This window comes from Diadema antillarum, unplaced genomic scaffold, assembly GCF_040938485.1.
Source record: "Diadema antillarum isolate AM-2024a unplaced genomic scaffold, OU_Dant_1.0 seq00000720_RagTag, whole genome shotgun sequence".
NCBI classification, from domain to species: Eukaryota; Metazoa; Echinodermata; class Echinoidea; order Diadematoida; family Diadematidae; genus Diadema; species Diadema antillarum.
The window spans coordinates 2286677-2307896 of NW_027271624.1; the positions used below are offsets into that span (position 1 = coordinate 2286677).

At 37.8% G+C, this 21220-nt stretch overlaps 1 protein-coding gene across 1 annotated transcript in view; it reads left to right on the plus strand.

Moving 5' to 3' along the window:
- The window catches only part of LOC139738061 (protein sidekick-2-like), a 153305-nt gene extending 137674 nt beyond the window's left edge, over positions 1–15631 (plus strand). Inside the window, exons 35-40 of the mRNA XM_071648722.1 lie at positions 2528–2695; positions 9309–9443; positions 10852–11011; positions 11872–11925; positions 13974–14127; positions 14992–15631. Coding sequence (XP_071504823.1) covers positions 2528–2695; positions 9309–9443; positions 10852–11011; positions 11872–11925; positions 13974–14127; positions 14992–15270 — 950 coding nt within the window. The 3' untranslated portion in view covers positions 15271–15631. The remainder of the gene's footprint in view (positions 1–2527; positions 2696–9308; positions 9444–10851; positions 11012–11871; positions 11926–13973; positions 14128–14991) is intronic.
- Positions 15632–21220: the final 5589 nt, after the last annotated feature.

The following is a 21220-nucleotide window of genomic DNA, read 5'->3' on the forward strand; positions in this document are numbered from 1 at the left end:
TGGTGTTGCAGCATCCTATCTTACACCTACAGCTGTATATACCATATTTAAAAAAAAAAAATTACAATGGGACCCTCCGCAATGATATCCTTAAAAATAGGGAATCAATCTAAATACAAATTCAGGGTATGAAACTATAACTCATTGCCCACATCTTACAGAAAACCCCATTTGATTTGCTTCAGTGGTCAAAGAGAAATGAGGAATTTTGTAGAGGACGTCAGGAATCTCTTCCCTCCAAGTTCTGTCTATTGTATTCACACACAAGAGCATCGAAGTGCTAAAATTGGAAGAATTAGACTCATGACATGCTTTACAACAGTCCACATTTCTCTGTGACTGCTTAACCAAATTGAATGGGATTTGCTGCAAAATAGAGCTAAGATGTTATATTTTAAGACCCTGAAGTAGCATTTAGACAGGTCAATCATATTGAGTGTTATCAATTCGAAAATCTGATTGTAATTTTTTGGGGGACATACTGTAGTGTCTAATAGTGCTATGATGCAAACTCTTCAATTTTGTTGGTATGTCAATGCCAGTTAGGAAACTGTGCCGTTCCCAAGCATCACAGTTGTTATAAGATTTAGCCTCCATTTGTGTAGATGTGTGTGTGTGTGGGAGAGAGAGACAGAGAGAGAGAGAGAGATGGAGAGTCATGCCTGCAGTGTAGTGCACATACGTGTAGTGCAATAGGCTTGAAAACTATTGTGTGTCGATGCCAAGTATACGCCATGTGATTAAAGAAATGTATTTTGTGCAAGTATTCTTGAACTCAGCACTCCACTCCACTAGAGTGGAAGTGAATGTAGCATGTAAAGGGTTAAAAAGACACAGTACTTTCTAAGACATGTTTGCACTCTCTATGTAACAGTTGACATCCATCCAGGAAACAACTGCTCATGCTCCTCCCTTGGTAGGTCGATACCACTCACTGCCTTGCTGCACGATCAATCATCTCCTCAAGTTTTTTTAAATGTCATTTCTTGGTTCAGTTCAATGGCATCCCCATCGCCATCATGTCATGCATGTCTGTATAAACCAGTTCAGCGGAGTTAACTCTTATGCACATTGGCACAGATAACTTTTCTTTTTTTCTCAGTTGGTTAGGACTTTCACTCGTTTTCAAAGCGACACACTGCATAAGCTTGCCCGATGTAACAATCTATATGGAATTCATCAATCATGTTGAAGCAAAGAAGGAACTTGCGTAGACTAGGTGACCAGAATGGTCAATCAATTAATACTTGGAGGAAACATCCATTTCATTATTTTGCATTGAAGGTATTACAAAGCTTTTTTCTGTTAATATTATCAAACACCAGGCTTACTGTCAGGTGGTTGTGCTGGCACATTACTTATCATTTTACAAGGCTTACATGAATCATCATACTGCAGATGCTTATCTTGGTGAATATAAAAACTGTCATGCCTATTGGTACCAGTGACCTCTTTCTATTTATAGATATGCAAAGTGGAACTCCAAACTGGTTTATAGCAATAATATACCATGCATACAAGATTTTCTTTGCCTTTTATATTCGTTGGCTTATCTCACTCTTGCTTAACTCTCCCATTACCGCTGACAACCACACAACATAAGGTGTTAATGACATATGACAGGATTGGTTGTGAGAGGGTTAATGAAAGTGTTGGCTGTAGGAGACAAAGTCACTGCATGATCATGGGGTGAGGGCAAGTTGAACACGTGCATTTTATTTGTTTTGCTTTGACAATATCCCGTTATGGCATGTATTCATATGGGTTTTTTAAATGTTTGTTTTTTGTTTTTACATGCAGTTGATGATCCTGCCTCTTGTTTAGAAGAATGCAAATCATGTGATTAATGCTAAAAATGTCGGATGACATTAATGTGTTTCGTTTGCATCTTTCACCATTCATTTATTTCTCAATCATGCATAGTATTGGTCTTGTGGATGCTAGCCAGTAATTTCACACACGGACTAGATTAAGATCACAGTAATTGATGAAAGTCAATATGATGGGAATTTTATTTTGCAATGGGGTTTATTGGATGAAGTCGAATTGTATGTGTGTATGATGAGGACTACATTTTGTATTTGCTTTTAAGCAATAATTTTAGTTGTGTCTGCAGTACTTGTTGTATATACATGTATGTGCACCAGAGATACTATAGACTCAGCAGAGAAAAGTTCCTGGAGAGTGCCTCATTAACTTCATGATAATAAGTTTTACCCTGAAATTTTGTTGTTGAGGATGTCATGGACGATGAAATTAATTGTCCTGAGATACATTTTATCGTGAAATCTTGTGTACACTGTATGCATCATTACCACCTTTGCGAGTTGTTTAGATTTGCGATTGATGCCACTTTGATGGCATAAGAAGTAAGTATCATTCCTTTCTAGGTGAAAATTATTAAGGCAATATCTCACCTTTACATTTCATTTTGAGGCACTTCTCTGACAGGTTTGTTGTTTTGAATATGGTTTGGTCGTTTGCTTTGTTTTTAACTGCCTAATATCCTTTGTTCTTTTTCTACCAGACCAAGATAAATGGGAGCTGGTGAGTGACAGTATTGGTCCAGACAAGCAAGAATATTTGATCCCGCACACTGAGCTAGACGTGGGAGCCACCTACATTTTCCGCATTATGGCCGAGAGTCCAATCAGCATTAGCGAACCGATCCAGACGGAGGAGTACTACGTACCAAGTAAGACACCGTAGGCCTATTCCTTCAACATTCTTGCTAAGCACTGACCACAGTGACTGTAATTCATGTTTTGGTGTGCTCTTTCATTTTTTTTTTCTTTATAGCATTTCTCATTTTCCATACAATCATTAAATGCTTACTTGGTCCGAAATATTCCATGTTGGAGCTGGGTTTTTCTGCTGGATGGGAATCTTTTGTTTATTATTCATTTCTTTACATTATGTCATGGATTCTAGCTGTCATATTCCTGCACATTTACACAGCAAAGTGGGGATTGCCTGACCATTTTTCAGTTGAAAATAAAGTCATTCACATGAGTATTTTTGAAAGGCTGCTTATAATGCAATGCAACCCCCCAGACTGAGAGAATTGAGGGTTCAGGAACTTGGATGTTGTTTCCATGGCAACTGCACAAGAGTGATAATAGAAATGACTTCATCCTTTACCAATCAGGGAGGTATTACCAGCAAAGGTTTGTGAGTCCCTGTTGCTGCAATTTCAAATGTGCGGTTTAGTTGTTATCTAGGACAAGACGTTGATCGCGTTGAGGAGTGCAGGTGAAAATAAAATGCTGATTCTCCATTTTTCTCAATGATTTCCAGTTGTAGCCACTGAGCCAACCGGTTTTACAAATGAGTCAACTACTGAAGGTATCATTCGTTGTCACCTCCATAGTCCCATTCATACCTCTCCCCGTCACCCATCACCCCCTCCATTCCCTTTTTGGAGCCTCTTTATCTATCTTCCCTATGTGGCATTACCCAAATGATGTGTCTATTTGACCTCCTCACTGGTCGTGTATACAACTCACTTGCCTGATCATATTTGTGTGAGGGGATTGTCGCTGTGGAAGTCCCCACCCCTGACTATACACCAAGCACTGTTTCTGTCAGTGGATGATTTCAGGTTTGGTGGTGTAGTGCTGGTGTTAGTGCTGGTGCTACGCTGGTGTTATCCCCCTTGCATCTGCACGTAATCAAGCTCCGATGCCTAAAGCCAAATTTACTAAGAGCAACGGCGATCAGTACTTTTGCTCAACACATAGCAAAGTGAAGCTCAGTTCTGCAGGTGATATGCAACACTGGGTGCAACACTAGTCGCCAGAAGGCCGTCATGATTTTGTGGTCAACCAGCTAGCACCAACTGACTTCAAGTGTTGGATTATCAGTGGTGTTAGTGTTGAGATAGCACCAACACCAGCACTCGCACCAAACTTGGATTCATCCCATGCTGTTCAGTGTAGTTGTCTCCATGGAGTTTCTCTGCATTGCACTATGTGTAGTTTATATATATTTTACATGAAAAATAGATTGGGAAATTATCATTACAGAAATATAAAGTAGAGTTGAATTTACTAAAAGCAAATGACTAGCCAAGTACCTATGCCACATTGTAACAAGACTTCTAAACAATAACAGCCAAAAAGGCAACAACTGAGTATGTGTGCTACAGTATATTCAATCCAAATAACTCAATCCCCCGACCTACATGTTCTATTACAGTAGATCTTGCATTCGAGAAGAAAAAGAAAGAAAGAAAAAAAATCCCCTTTGCTGCGCTGTGTTTAAAGAAAGCAAAATATTGGTATTCATTCCCTGTCTTAATCTTGGTAGAATTTATTTCACTATCTTCATAATATGCTTATTGTACTTCATAAATTTATACTGTGTATCACACTGCATACTGTACATATGAAAATATTTTAGGCTCACAGCAACATCAACTTTCTCAGGGATAACTCTGGTGCAATGTATTTTGTACTACCCCTATTCTCTTCTCAAATATTATTTAGGGTTTGCGTACCTATGTAGAAGCATGACTGGATATACCATTTCACAATCCATCTTTCTCAAATACATTGTATTTAACCTTGGGCATATACTGTAGAACACCAAATGCCTAATTGAAGACACTCATTTCTATATCATGAAGCAATATCCTCTATATACAATATACTGTGCAGATTTTTCATCTGCTCTGGTTATGGTAGTCCTTTTGTGTTCTTGATGAATATATTCAGAATCATATTAACATATCTAGAAATATCTTCTAAAGATATTTTCTAAATTCTTGCATCATGAAATCTGCATGTTTTTCTCTCACAACTCAACATTGAAGATTTTTCATAGAATGGCTATTAATGTATTAAAGTGCTGAACTGTTTGAATATGCAACAAAATAGTGGCTTATACCAATAATAAAATAAAATGGCATAGCCGTGTATTGATTACGGTTCTCCATGCTTTTCCCTCTATATTGGGAAATTCAAATCCATTTTGTGCATGGTGATGGTGTAAAAATGGCCAAGAGCAGCAGACTTTTCCTTTCTCTCTTTCTTTCTATCAGCTCATTGATTATTTTAATCTATTTCTCGATCTTTCTCTCCCTCAATCTGTCTGTCTATTTATTATATGTATTAGTTTGTTTGTTTATCTGTCCCTCCCAATATATGGTAGATATGAAGAGAATAATAATGATCCAGCCATATCACTTTTAAATCCGTAACCATATGTAGAAACATTTTTGACTTGCAATGCTCATGTTGTCAGTGGGTATATAAGCGCTCCTTTCAAAGTCACCTGCATTTAGTGTAAGACAGTACATTGCATACAGATGACCACTGTGTGTGTGCCTTATAAGCCACAACATTGGTACAATGCTATCCCTGCACAGCAATGTCAAACTGGAAAATGGGATATAGTTGTTGTTTTTCTAAGTGTACATATTATGTAGTTTCACAGCAGCATGTTCCCTGGACAGTTGGCATGATGTGGTTTAACCAGAGGGTTAGTGCAAAACCAAAGTATGCAACATTCAGAAGTGCTGTAGGTGACAGTATAACACCTTCTAACAGTGATGTGAAGGTCCAAAGCCAATACTTGGTGTTTACTTTGTCAAAGCATGGATGTGCATTCTCCTTTTGGGAAGAACTCTGTGGTTACCGGTGTGTAGTTTTTCGTGGTCTTGTGCACAGTCAATCTATTGATTTAGTCAGGACTCATCTAAAAAGCAGTGGCGGATCCAGGGGGGAGCGCACTAGGCACGCGTCCCCCTTGAAATTAAAAGAAAAAAATAGGGTGCCCATACAACCCCCCCTTTACGGAATTCCTGGATCCGCCCCTGTAAAGTACACACTTACAGGATTATTGGTGGAATATGTATTTTGTAATAAAATGGAATGGTGTTGAAGTGGTTAGTGAGAATGAGCGGGGCAGCTCGGGATATTCTCTGCATGAGGGATTTGACACTTGTGTGTGCAGTTTGATAGGTTCCAGATCTATGAATATTCATGGTGTTATGCATGTGGGAGTTTGTGTTAGGAAAGCCCCTATGTAGGAACATGCTTTTGAATTCAGTGGTGTGGAGAGGATATATGCATTGTGAGTGTGCTGTTCATTTTATAGTTGTATGCATTTTTGAAGAAATTTTGAACTTGTTCAGTCATCAGTATAATGCCATGAATGCATGTAGATGCGCGCTCTTCACAAAGTTTGCGTAGGTTGTGAGATAAGTTGTAGAATATGCAGTTGATTTTGAAAGATAGGAATTCAAGCTTCCCCAAAAAAAAGTTCAGTAAAATGTGAACATATTCACAGTTGATGATTTGTTCTAGGTGCTTTAGAAAGGCTGTCCAAGCAATACAATTGCACATCATACAAGTATTGTTAGTTCGAAAAACTCATGTGGTGCCAGCAATATTAAAGTGATTTGTAGAAAATGGGCTCAAGGCATGTATTTTGATTATCAAGACCACTTGTTAATAGTACCATTATTATGATTATATATCATTGCAGCTGCTATTGTAGCTATGTTGATGATGATCTTTATCAGTTTCATTCTTTAATCATAATACATGTAAGGATAAACACTTGATTATTGTTATCATTTGATGTAATACTATTGCAATAGAAGACAGCTGTACATAGCCTACGTGAACTCTCACTTTGCTACGCACAAATTGTTTTGTTCTTGTTCAGCCGATTAATTTAATTGCATATTAAAAAATCTGTTGAATGACAGTGGTTCTGCAGTAATGCCCTGTCACTCAAATTGCCGTATATGAATATACAAACTTCGTATATTAAAGAAAGACCTTGTTTATGTGTACATACATGTATTAATACATCATACCTAAACAATTAACAGCTCTTGAGGTGTCATGTGTATTTATATTTCCCAGATAAATCAGCAGTTTAAGAACAGTGGTTTTTCCATATGTACGATGGTTTGGCTGTTTTCTGTATAGAAAATGCATGCTCACCTCTCTAAAAGCCTAGTCAATGTGTTGAAGTTATTCAAAGCATTGTGCACACTTGCACTTGCTGTATGCAAAGTCTGCCTGATAATCGTATACACACAGTACAGAGTACTGTACATGTATTCAGATCTACTTGAATACTTAAAGAAGCTACTATATGTAGATTAGTTTTTTTTTACTGCACAAAATTTGTGTCATGTCATTGGTTGTCAGTGGTTTCAATTGTTCCTTAATACCATTTTAAACAGAGCCCTGATTAATCTGTACTTGATCCTTTAATTTCCTTGTTTGACAGTAGTAGCAGTCACTACAAAGTGTTAATCTAAAATAAATTTCTTGGTTTTATGGTAGTAGTGATAATTATAATCTGTTCTTCATCCCTTCATTTCAGCGCATTGCCCATTTTTTTTTTTTTTTTGAGTTGCTTTTTGAATTTTACCATTGTGAGACAAATTTTTAGCTCGACATATGAAGATCCTGGTCTGTTGATGTTCCTAAAACTGTACATTTAGCCTCCTAACACATTGACAGTGGCAATTTCATTCCATTAATCATGCTCTGTACCTTTCTTCAGATTAATTATTTTTTAAATTCCTTGCTACTGAGTGCAAACACTTATTCAGATCTTGTGTTGGAAAAGCCATTGCGGAAATGTAAAATTCTGACTCAGTTAAACACAAACTTGTCAGAGAAGCTGGAGAAAATAATGCATTACTCCAGGCAAAGGATAAGATTTATGTGTTTGAATCATTGTTTCCAACATATTTTTGAAGTCATACCTAATATCGCTTATACTGTTACAATGTATGTATTTTTTAAAAACTCTTTAGTACATTTGTAGATTGTAGACATAGTGCACTCCATACGATCTATATGCTCACTGAATATGCAACCTGTTATTCCCAGTCAGTGAGTTACAACACTGCAATTACACTTACATGTATTTAGCCTACAGCCTTTTTCCTGTTTTTTAATTATTAAAGGTGATGGATATTGTACATTCTCAATGTCAATCTAAATTCACCCATCAATGAATTAAAAAAAAAATGCTTTGTGCTGCAATCAAATCTTTCAAAACAATTCCATTGTACGATCACCATGATGTTGGATATTTTTGCAGCTCTGTCTTGATAAAGCCAATGTGGAAGTCTAATTGTGACACTGCACCTCAAAACAAACAAAAAGTCGCCAGACATGAATTTTTAGTTAAGACCATATTCTGAAAGAGCAGACTTTAAGCTTTAAAATGATATATAACTCAAATCAAATGGACTCTCCTAACCTATCTAAATATTGGAAAGAAAGCACAAACTCAGGAAAGGTGTGAACTGAGAAAAGAGGCTCTAAAGTACAGTGTCTATTCAAGCGCTTAATCTTTACCAAACCATGCTGGCTGTGCGATGAATGGGACAAAAAACAGGAAGTAAACCACCAGAGTAACAACAATGAAGAGATTATCAGATTAAACTGAAATTAAGCATGCCTCATGAACATATTCTGTCCATAATAAATGCCAACTTTCAAAGCAGTACCACTATCCTTTCAAAAGTTATTAGAGTTGAAAGTAAAGAGTGAGGGCAAGGTTTTTCAGAAATGAAAAAGGGATTCTAAAGACGCACCTAATCACAGTATTCTACCAAAAATGTTCGAGATAAACTGCTAAAAAAACACACTTTCCTGCCCGTTTTATGATACCACATTTTAGCATAATGTAAAAGAAGACCCGCTCTTTCAGAAAATATGAAAAAGTCAAGCTCGGCTAGGTTTACCCATTTCACTTATTTATAGTCCTCACGCAAAATCAGTGTGTGCGACTTTTTGTTCGTTTTGAGGTGCACGGTCACAATTGATAACTAACACTGAAGGTAAATTGACAATTTACATGGAATATTCCTGCACAGATAATCAAAGGAGGTAACATTGGTGGCAATGCTTTTATATAATTTTTTTTGCCTCTTTCATACTCATGCTAACTTTTTAAACCAAGGAGTTATTACACTGTACTTCCAAGGAAAGCAAGGTAAAACTCTGAAGTGAAACAGTGTCTTATTCATTATTAAACAGGTAAGATAATAGGGGGCTGTTTTATGAACAGGTCTGCCTCGATCTTTCATTTGTGATTGATAGTAATTGCAGATAACATTACAATGGCATGAATGCTTCATTCTGATATCTTCTTGTAAAGCTGCAGCAAGCAAGCAAACAAACAAACAAAAAACAATATCATCGTAAACCAGAGTTTTTGTGAAGACTAGAGTTGCTTGGTTTTTGTTAGTTTGTTTTTTTGATATTCACTTTACTTTTTTAAAGATGTGACAAAACTGACGAGCATCTCTTATTCTAATTTCTATCCAGTTGGCACCCCAGGGGCGCAAAAGAACTTCTACGAGCAGTGGTGGTTCCTGGTCATCATCGCCCTGGTAGGCGTCATCGTCATCATCTTGGTAGGAGCTACCCTGTGCATGTTGGGAAGAAGTCGACTCTATGTTGGTATGTATCACAAGATACGCGTACATTGTACATGTATGTAAATGAATATATTCGTGTACATTGAAAGTCTGTTGCTTCTGTGTTAATGCTCTTTTAGTAGCATCAAACAATGATTATGAACATGTGTATATACAGGGCTCGACACTAACGGTGGCCCGGTGGCCCGGGGCCACCAAAAAATGAAAGTCGGGCCACCAAATTTCCAAAAAGGGCAAATTTGGTGGCCCGCCTCGGGCCACCAAAATTTTTTGGAAAGTATGTCAATAAATTCGTAACTTTTTGCGCCGGAAATTAGCAGTTAAATTTGTTTAAAGGATGGATGAAAAGGACTGAATGAGTGCCTGAGAGTGAGTGTTGCAAGTTTGTTGAAGTTTATTTATGAGTAGATATGTCTAACTTCTAATTCTTACTATCATAAAACTTAAATATTTGACTCAAAAAAAAAAAGACTTTTAATGTTTTTTATTGTTTTTTTTCGGACACCAAATTTTTCTCTCGGGCCACCAAAAATTTGAAATTTAGGATTTTGGTGGCCCCATCGGGCCACCAAACAAAAAAGTTAGTGTCGAGCCATGGTATATATATATATATATTTTTTTTTTTTTCAGTTTTTGCCAGTGAATTTATGGTGTATTATAACCTGTATTACTACATGTAAAAACGACTATTTCAAGATTATCTCTACCTTTTCTGGTTTCTGTTATGTAATACATGAGAATGTAGAGGGATACGGGAAGTAATATGAGTTGATATCCAGTGAATATGCTTTTCAGAGACCCGGGAGCATGGGGATACAATGGAGTGAGGGAAGACTCGCCCAGCTTGGATATATTCAATAATCCCAATAACGAATTCTGTGCAGCTTTATCACTGATCTGTATAAAGTTTACACACAGCCGATGTATCTTGATTGGAGTTGTTACCGATGAGCGTACGCTTTGATGCACATACGTGTACTCACTGACGAGTGCTCTTCATGTTTTTAGAATGTACCCTGGTGGGCAGCGAATGAATATAATATTATATCGATTTAATTGGGCCACCCATGTCTGCTCACACTACTGGTTCTGTAAGCATGCACTTGATTAAATGCATCTCACTAGCTTTAAATGAACTGGTAGGTATTGTCGAGACTCTCCCAATTGGTCGTAAGGTGTCACCTCCAAAATAGAGGGCAGTTTAATCCATTGAGTATTAGAAGCAAATCTGTGTAGAGGAAGAGAAATGTATACCACAATACAGCACTTGCATCTTCACATCCTACCCTTGGCTAGATATATTTACAAAAGTCTTACTTTAACATTCTGGGTTGCATCTATTGTGAACAGTGTCTCTAAAAAGATATAATCCTCTAGTCATCTAATGCTCAGTCCAACTCTACATTTGTTCTCCATCCCCCTTTTTGCAGATCGCAAAGTAATGAAGGGTTACCAGCCCAACGAGGTGGCCAGCACCGAAGATGGTGGCTTCTCATCCTTTGAGATGGATCCTACCGCAAGGAGGTCACAAAGAAATGGGAGAACGCACAGCCGCGGTGGGGTCTACGCCCGGACAAATTCATACACAAGGTTAGTAGGCAAAGTTGCCATTCCCAAATTGAACCTCCTTGGTTTTTCATTGTCTTTCTTTCCTTTGATATGAAACTTTGATTTCAGTTGAAGACCCCATGAACTTTTGAAGTCAGGGTTAGGTAATTATGTTATTGTTTTGGTCTTGTGGAATATTATGCAGTTTTCCTGCCGCAACTTGATGCAGGTTTGGCCAGATTAGCAAAAATGATATTCCAGCAAAAGGAAGAGATGATATTTATGTGTGATGTTGTTCAGATTTATCAAATATGCATCCTCTGACTGTTTTACCAATTTATCACAGGAATGGTGCAATTAATTTTCTGGGTTATATTTCTTTTCAGCTGTTTGGAGGTAAATCATTAGGCATAGCTAGACATGTGACTGAGAGTTTAAAAACGAATATGTAACCCGGGTATATATTGCTGTACTGAGGGTTGTATGATTGTGTAAGGAAGCACATACAGTGTAAAACTGATTCATATGTTCCCATACAATATTGCTGAACTGCCATCCCTGAGAATTGCTAACAGATTTTGGCTGACCTCTGATTTTGAAAGCATAGCAGGGTTCAATTCAGATCAGTTCACCTTCATAACAATTCCCCAAGAAGTATGGATAAGCTCCAGGCAGATATGTCAAATTTATCTTAGGAAAAGATCATCTTCATCTGAACTGTCCTGTGTGGTGTTGTAGAGATACTGGTTATGGCAATGTGTACTGAGGCACAAATCTTTGTGTTGGTACAAATAACAGTTTTCTGTGGATGAACGAATCATGCTTCCAAAATTGAACATTTCATTAGACTGCTGGTATTTTATTTTGAAATCCACATGTTTAATTCCTAAAACATCCCCTAGCAACAACGACAATGAGCAGCCACATCTGATGACGTTCCTCGGACCATCCAAAGAGTATGTCGCAGCCAAAGCACGTCCCCCCATTAGTATTTTGTTTCTATGAATCTGACCAATTGAACTACAGTTTGGTGATTGTTGTCCCCCAGAAGTGCAGTGATTTTATAATCTCCTGCCCCCTCCATGTTGACAAGCTTGGGCAAGGTGCATGGAGTTTGAGTACACACATGTGTACCACTGCATGCACTTGTCACCACCGTTTTACTTAGATATCCCCTTTTGTGCCATATAAAAAGTGTGATATTTGTACAAGAGTCATTTCCATGTTGTGCAGAATTTCATTGTTTTATATTCACCATGTATGGACTCACAACCTGCCCCAGTGTTGGGCTGACTTTTTTAAACAGACTTTTTTCCCCCCATGTTTACAGGATTGATGTGATTCAGTGGACATGCAAGACATATATACAAACATGTTTTATTATTTGATGTTTTGATATGATTCCCAGGAATGTTGGAAAATATCGTTTGATGGTTGTGACAAACTAACTTTTATCCCCCTGACAGTCTCTAACTAGTTTTTAGACACCATCAGTGTATTTGGAGAGAAGTTTGTGAGATAGATGTCTCGCAGGTTGCTGTTACTGATATGTACAATATATAATGTAGTGTAATCAAGTGTTTGGCTTGATGAATGCATTCTTGTCAATAGATGTGTTAACAGCATGGAATGTTAGGCCCATGTGATGATATGCATTTGTTGATTCGTTGTAAAAAAGCAGTGTTAAAGTGCAGGTTATGCACCATTCTAGGTGTGATGCTCAGTTTCCATGCATTGTTTTCAAAAGTACAGATTGTAACTTCTGCATGTGTGTCCCATACTCAGTCACACATGTGTTTTCATATTAAAGCTAAATCTGCCAAGATTTCTGAAAATGAATATCAGTTGGCAAAAAATTGTTATTCAGTCTTATTACATTTATTTATTGTTTGTTGGTTTGCTCAACTTCACATTTCAAGAATTGATGAGGTAGATTAAACCATTGCTGTAAACATGGTAACGAGTATTAATATTAAACTGATAGACAAAACTAAGAACTTTGAACTCTGAGCTTTTTGTCTCGTAGATCATCCTGTGTTAAATTTCATGTGATTTTAGGAGTTTTATTTGTTATTTATCTGAGGAAACTGCAATGTGCATCCCAGTTTGTAAATGTACAATGTTCATTATACATACATTGATTTCAAATGATCAACATGACATACTAACAGTGACTCTTTTCATTTTGCCGTTTTATGTCTGTGAATGTGTGCCATTGCAAGATATCATCCCAACATTCTGCCATGTGGGATGTATACTCCCTCTGTCTATCCTTATAAGTACACAATGTTGATAAGGTGGCATACATGACAATATGGGTGTGGGCCAATGGAAGTACACTTGTAAAACTGTGCTTGCATGACAGTTCAAATAATTGTACTTTGGTACATAGAGTATCCAAGATTTCTCCTTTTATTTTATTCCTTCAATTAAAATGGCTTCCTCTTCCTCCTCCCACCAAAATAAAAGAAGGGAAAATAAGTGGTTGTGACACTCTCTTTGTCTGTCTTGATCTGTCTGTCTGTCTACCCATTTGTCCATCTATTCTTCTTTCTCAAGCGGTCTTTCATCTATAGTACTCCAATTATACCTGAGAACACAAGGGGGGCGGGGTGTTATTGTTACGAGTCCCCTTATGTTGTATAGTAGGTTGGATCACCTCAGTCCTCAAATATTTCTGTAGTGTGCATGATATTTTCCCTGTTGAGGGCCTGTCAGGTTCCCTTTGGCAGCAGTGTAGCACTTTGAGGCTAGTTATTGCTCCCTTTATCCAGTACCTAATCTCCTCCAACTTGTCACGATCACCTCCAAGATTAAGAAAGAGGGAAATGATGCAGAATTCACAAAGAAAGTTTTCATGCAACCTTGGAATACAATCATTTGTATAGCCACAAAATAATATCACAGTAAACATCTGCAATGAATGTTATGCCATCCTTGTGTGTGTAAAGCAGAAACTTGTTATCATGAATCCCCCTCTCACTCAATCTATGCATCGCCGTAGACCACCCCCACGGCCCAGCCCCGGCAGCATACAGTACTCAGAGGAAGAGGAGAGCAAGCATTATGAGGACATGAGGAGACGACAGGCGGAGGAGCCAGGAGAGAACAGTAGCCTGACGGAGAAGGCCGACCTTCAGTCACTGTCAGAGTCCATAGTGAGTTTGGGAAGGAATGTGGAGGGCGAGGGAGATTTCATTCAATTTGTTGTTATGGTATCTGTTGCTTTGGGTGATATATTTGCTCATACCATTGTTGATGTCAATGCCTTTTCTGCTGTAAATACCATGGTATAGCAGATAAGACTCTGGGTCCTAAACAAAAGTCGTGGGTTCAAGTGATACCTGTGGCATTCAATTGTGGGCAAGATGTTTTTTGCTCGCACTGTGCTGCTTGACCACGGTGTGTCCCTTGGTACGTGTCAATGACTGGGTTACACTAAAAATAGTGGCAATGTCCTCTGGTAGCACATATAGGCAACACTGAAGAGGCTACCCTGGGTAAATTGACCATGCTCATCCTTAGATAGTCAGTGGTATTTAGCAGTAGTGGCTCACTACTGTTCACTAAAGAAATTAATGTGTTTTCCCATCCAAATCACAGGTTTGAAAGGGTTTTTGGAAAGTTAAGATATAAATGTATGTCAGATTATGATGCTCTGTGCACTTCAGCATCTATCTCACTTGTGTTGCCAAAGAATAAACAAAGCAACGTTAATCACACATTCCACAACATCACTATTGCATCCTGTCTTTGAGATTATAGTATGGTTAAGTTGAAGTCTACAGTTATTGATGTAAGCTATGTTTTTGAATATCATAAAAGGAATTTGGAAAAAAAGAATCATGGTGGACAGTTTTGATGCTCATATGCTACCAAAGAAGCAACACTGTGTTCACCGTTCTTGTAGTCATTATTGAAGTTTGAGGATTATAGAGGAAACTTTGATGCCTGTATGTTGTTGATGAACCAACACACATCTGTTCACCAGTCTTTGCCTTCTTGTTTTGTGAATATCACAGTCTAGTGACATCGATCTAGATGAGGACGTGGGAGCACACGGGCAAGGGCCTCAGTCGTTTGTCAACCACTACGCCAGTCTTTCCGGCACACAGTCATGGCGACGCCAGCAATACCCACCCAAGACGAGCGGTCCCGGTAGCAACGCATACAGCTACACGGACAGTGAGCCCGACCCAGTGCCCACAGTGGACGGAAGAACTCTGTACCTCCAAAACAATCTAGCCACCATGCCCGCTGGGTCTCGGGCTCCTGTTCATGGCTTCTCTTCTTTTGTATAACAGCTGCTGTGATGTAGGGGACTATTAAAATGAAATTAATGGAGAGACACTCACTGCGAGTTTTTTAATGACAAGTCTAAATTATGAATGAGCGATATTGTTCTAAACCTTTTTAGCATGTATAGAAGACTGCTGTGGACAGGAGATATAAATAGTGAGGCCTTGAGCCCGAGGAAAGGAGATTATTTGATCCAGCTCGTGAGATGTTGAGCCATCGCTGACTCTGGAAAAGCTTCTTCTTCTTCAAAAGAAATGATATGTGAATACAAAAGTATTACATTCTTGTTGCCTTTGATGGAATGATGGGGCAGGATGCTGGGATTGCAATAGAGGAGAAAGTTAACAAAGCTGAAAGACATGGAGGAGGAGGAGGAGGAGGAGGAGGAGGAGGAGGAGATGATGATGATGACCCACTGTACACCAAGTTCATCAGGACTGTATGCGGGCAGCAGCAGCAGTTGTGTTTGGAGGCCATTTGCATGGATGCGTAGGACTGGACTGAATTGAACCCGATGTCAGTAACTGCCTTCCAGTCATTGCCCTGGCCTGTGGCAATAACACCTGAAGCTACCATCTGAAATTCAAAAAATGCTGCCGACGGGGTGGATATCGTCGCATTCCTTCCATCCCCACCAGGCTTTCAGTCAATTCAACCAGAGAATATGCATTTGTGATGGGATTCACTTTGCTCAGTGCGTGCAGACGGTTTTATGCTTTTGCAGTCACCGTGGCATATTGATGATTCACATAAGTGTTTACGCAGATTATTTTCGACACTGCATGTCATTTCCCATCGATCCAGTGGTAATTTTGCTGCAAAAATTCTCGTTCTGTCCTCACTGCATTATCAACTCTAAATGTGACTTGATTAGCCCACATTCAAGAAAGGCTGGATGAAAGTGTTTAAATCTGTTAATCTGCACAAATTACAGAGAAATATTAAAAAAAAAAACAACTGCCTCTTTCAGAGACATTATGAAACATAATCTTTTAAGAGGTGCTGCCAGTTTGAGGATCAGTTATGAAGTCAATGAATTTGAGACCGTTGGCAATTTTGCAACTGAAATAAACAATGGTGTATGACCAAAATAAGACTCAAATGAAAGAGAAGCATTCATTCAGTAGAAGTGCAGTCAAACCAGATTTGCCACGTAGTAACCTAATGGGAATCTCAGTATTTCTAATGAAATCTTTTGATCGTTGCTGTTTTTGCATTGTCAAAGGCAAATTCATGCTAGGTGAGTTATTAAAAAAAGGATGTTGATATAATGGTATTCAGAAAGCAACTTAATGTTTTCAGTTGCTATGATTTTTCTTTGACATGCCATTTAACAGCTACTCTTGGTAGTGGTGGCATGTGTGAATTGAAAGGGAGCAAGCAATTCTGCACTCTGTTCGGCTGACAAGAATTGTACCTGCCATCGAAAAGATTATTGATGTAGCAAAATTTTACAATGCTGCCACCTATTAAATTGTGAACACAATCTCCATGGATGATCACAGACCATTCGGAGGGAAAGAAAAAGGCGGAAAACCGCACCGATAGGAATGTACAAGAGACTGACTTGGTGTTCTCATTTGATTTGGAAGGAAACGCATAGACTATATGGCTTCCTTTGGGCTGCCTGGTTGTGAGGAATTGACTTTGGTGTGTGATGTTTTTAGGAGCAAGGTACTTCCACCTTCTTCTTGTCACTGCTCAAATACCTTGAATGCAGGAAACATCAGCTATACTTTGTGTGGCTGTTCTATCTTTTTCCCAACAGGTGCATCATACATTTCAATTTATATCCTCCTCTAGCCTACTTTCACCACCTTTTTCTTCTTCCTTCCAATGTGGTATTCTAATCAAGGTGTTTGTGGTGGAGGTTAAATTTTGGCTTGTTTATGATGAAATTGCCAATACTGTCTCTTTGCAGACAGAATTTATTTCCACGTGACAATTGTCAGTTGATTGCTTTGAACAAATTCGATGAATTTTACTCTGGAGGATGCAATTTTGTAGTTACATGGCAGAGATCAATTTTCAAAAGGTAAACTGTGTATATGGATATGGAAATGAACATGTCATAGTGCAAATAACTTAGCTCACTGAAATTGCAAATGAATTTCATGTTAAAATCTAATCAAGATGAAAGATCAAAGAGGAGAGCTTGTACGTAAACCAGATGCAGAGTTTTGTACTTACTTGAACTGCAGATATAGTTGAAATTCTGGTCACTTTATACATCACTTGATGTCTACATGTACAGGATTTTTTTATCAGTCACTGCACATTTTTAAAAGATTCCATGTAAAGAAATAAGAGTTGTCAAGGGACTCAATGTAAACTTTGACTTGCAAGTAATAATTTTTCAATTGTCTTCATATCATTTTCTCTTCTTTCTCTTCCTCCTTGCAAACTCTTTAAAAAATGTGCCTTCTCCAGTAAATAATACAATGTGGTGCTTGAATTTATATCTGTGATTCAAAAGGAATATGAAAAACAATTGTTTTTGAGATATTTATGAAAATTAATATATGCAGTGTATTTCATATTTCCAGAAGGGCCAACTCAGACACATGATGAATTTATCACTGCAATGATTCATCCTTAGAAGTATTTGGTACTGTTATATACTGCAGTGAGAAATGCTGTTAGTATGATTTTTAGGTTGTCTTGATAGCCTGTGTAGTAAAAGTACCCAGTAATGACACATGCAATGTAAATGCCAAAAGAGCACACAGTGTTTCAGTGTTTGAGAACACTGACTGAATTTCAGCAACGTAGATTCACATGCTTTCCTGTTTCTATGACAGTGGACACATGTAGTTGCATGCATATGTGTCTTCGTGGTGTAGACAAGTTTGCTTTCCTGGTTTGAAATTATTTTGATTTTGAGAAAGGAATACTTGATATTATTATTTTAGTGAGGGCTCTGTTCAATGAAACATGCTTGCTGTTGTAGTTACAGCAAGGGAGTTAATTTTCTTGTAGATTTCAGCCAAAATTTGTCTACAGAGTTTGATATGTGCAATTTGAATTTTACATGTCTTCATCTCATTCAAAAAATTGTGCATTTCAGTATCTGAGTGTGTCTTTGTTCATTTTTCCTTTTTTTTTTCTCTTGAATGATTTCTCCTAGAAATGGTTTGTCTTTGCTGGTGCTGATGTAATAAGGTTAACAAGTTAATTTTATATGTACACTGTTAATGTGCATGGCTTGCCATGTTTCAGAGTGTTTGTTCATGCTGAGAGTTTTTCTGTGGTGTGTTATTATAGGGAACATGGTTTTTTAGCAAAGGATTGGGCACAGGTTAAAAGTTACTGTATTCCTGGTTTAGGGGCTGGGGAGTATGAATCTCTTCTACATTTCAATCATAAGCTTCATGGGGATGGTAATGATTTGTTTCATTTGTGCTCCTGTTGTTCAGCTTGAATATAAACTCGAAGTCATTGAGAACAAGCTGTTGAGCATTACCAAAGTACGAACTTGTGGTGTGTAGTCAAGTTGTGCAAGGAAATTTCAAATTGGTTCGGTAGGGGGACAAAATTAACTACACTGTATAATGTTTATCACTTTTGGAATGTTTACTTCCTAGGTACATTGTGTATTAGTTATCACACCTATATTTCTTGTAATACATGTTCTGTTACTGGAAACAACATGATGTTATTTCCTGGTATGAGCAAAGAAGTGCAATTTCTTAAAATATTCATAAATAGCCATTATGCATGCACTCTCTTTGGTATGCAGCATCCTTCAACATCTGTGTGAAAATTTTTTGTAGAGCTACAGATTGAATGTTGATAGTGTAATGACATTTTGTAGAAGATGATGGTAGCCTAGTGTTTTCAGCAATATTGTTACTGTCGACTCAGCAACTATGCCACTGGGACCAAGACTAACTTTGAAGGTGCCTTGAACCACAAAATAAATGGCATTGTACAGTATCCGTGTGTCTATGGCAATCAGTGCAAGTTTTTCACCTTTGTATATTCTATTAAAATGTGATTCCACAGACTGCACTGTAGAAAGGAAGGTCCCATAGATTAAAATTTTGACACAGACTTGTTTTGTGTGGAGCCGTATGTAATGAATAGAATTAAGTAGACTTGTGTGCCAGGAGTCTTCACATAATCTTTCAGTGCTGCATTGATTGTGTTTCAAACCAACGGCATGTGAACAGCTGTTTATCTGTGATTTGTCGGAAGCCAGGTTTTGAAGCTTTTGGACATCCATTCTACATCTGTGTGCATGAGTTGTTCTCCTGGCACAAGTAGGAACAAAAAGGAGTGATTGCAGATTCAAGACTTTTTATATGACATACATTATGCACCGATTGCTCTCTTGGTGAGATTCTTTCACCTTTTTAACTTGGTCAACACACACACACAAAAAAAAAAGAACAGAAGAGGGGAAAATTCAAGCATTTTTTGCAAGATTCGGTCCCTCCGAGTTACCACTGTTGGGCATCATACTGCACTTGACCCACTTACAGTCAACAGTGTAGATGTTAACCTGCTTTTATGTATTCATGATCATGTTTTGCTTTCTGTATATTTTGGAGAAAAGACATTGCAATGAGTTTGTTCATTTTTGTTCTTCTTAAAAGAATTGTGTCAATATGCTGTCATTGTTTCTCTTCAAGAGATCATTTCTTTTTTTTTAAAGGAACACATCAAGTCATCCTCTTTGTGAGCCTTCCTAGAAGTGCATTGACCTTTTGGTTTGCTTTTCTTTGTATGTGTTGTTGCTCTTTTGTTTTTTAATTTGCAAAGATACCAAGGTCATTGTTGTAGCGGTCACGCCATAGAAATTTAGAAGAGGGTCCCATCACCTGATAAGAATTGAATAGAAAAATAAACGTTTCTCTCTGGTGGAGAATAGGCAGATCTAAACAAGAGTGAACAAAAAACGAAATGTAGATAGCTCACCAAGTGTGTGTCAAAGGTTTTCAGAATGCTGAGGCTGAATGAAAAGTTGGGAAAAACAAACATTAGGGATTGGTTACCCTTCCTTTTACCAATGGAAACAAATGCAACCCTCAAAACAAAACAAAAATGTCCAGTTCTTGCTCCTGTATTGCAGAAGAAATGTTAACTGTATGTATGTCATTTCAGTGCACAATGGGTCACTGAATGGAGGTTTATCAATTTTGCATTCAATTAAATATTTTGATTATACAAAAGCCCCTGCATAATTGAAGATGGGAGAAGTCTGGATGGGTTTAGGTCTCGTGAGCAGTGCTTGAAAATGTTTTTCCTGGTAGATGTGATATTTCAACAAGGGATTACATGTGAAAACTGTAATGACAACTACAGTAATTCATACTTTGCCATTTTAGTGCAAAACCAAAGAAATATCATATGATAATAAAGATATGGGCTTTGAAAGTGGTATTTAGATCTGTTTTGTTGAAAGAACACATGCATAGACACAAACTAGGACCACTTCAAATGAGTTTCCTCTCTTGGTTTTGAATGTCGAAAACCATAGTTGGACAGTAGCAAAAGTAATAATTTTCTTCTTTTTTTTTTTCTCATGTGATGCGGTACCATATAAATGTTGAATAATGAAATAGCAGATCAAAGAAATAAGAACACGCTAGTAATCCAATTACGATTCTGTAAAATATTATAAATCCATTTGAAGCAGATGGACATTCAGATGTTATGAGCTAATGTTTTTCTTGTTGGTTTGCATATTATTACACTTGTATGGATATACTTTTCATGTTTGGAGAACATTGCTCAAGCTGGAAATGCTGGGGACATCTAGATAACGGCCATGCTATGATAATGTATTTTCTGTTGATGAGTTGATTTGACGATTTCTCGTTTGTTGTTCTACAAGTGCTTTTAAAGTTGACACCGTTATTTGTATCCTCCTCTGACTTTGCAATGACTGGCTGTTTCAGATAAATGTAGACCCACTTATCAAAATGAGACAGATCTTATAGCTGCTGA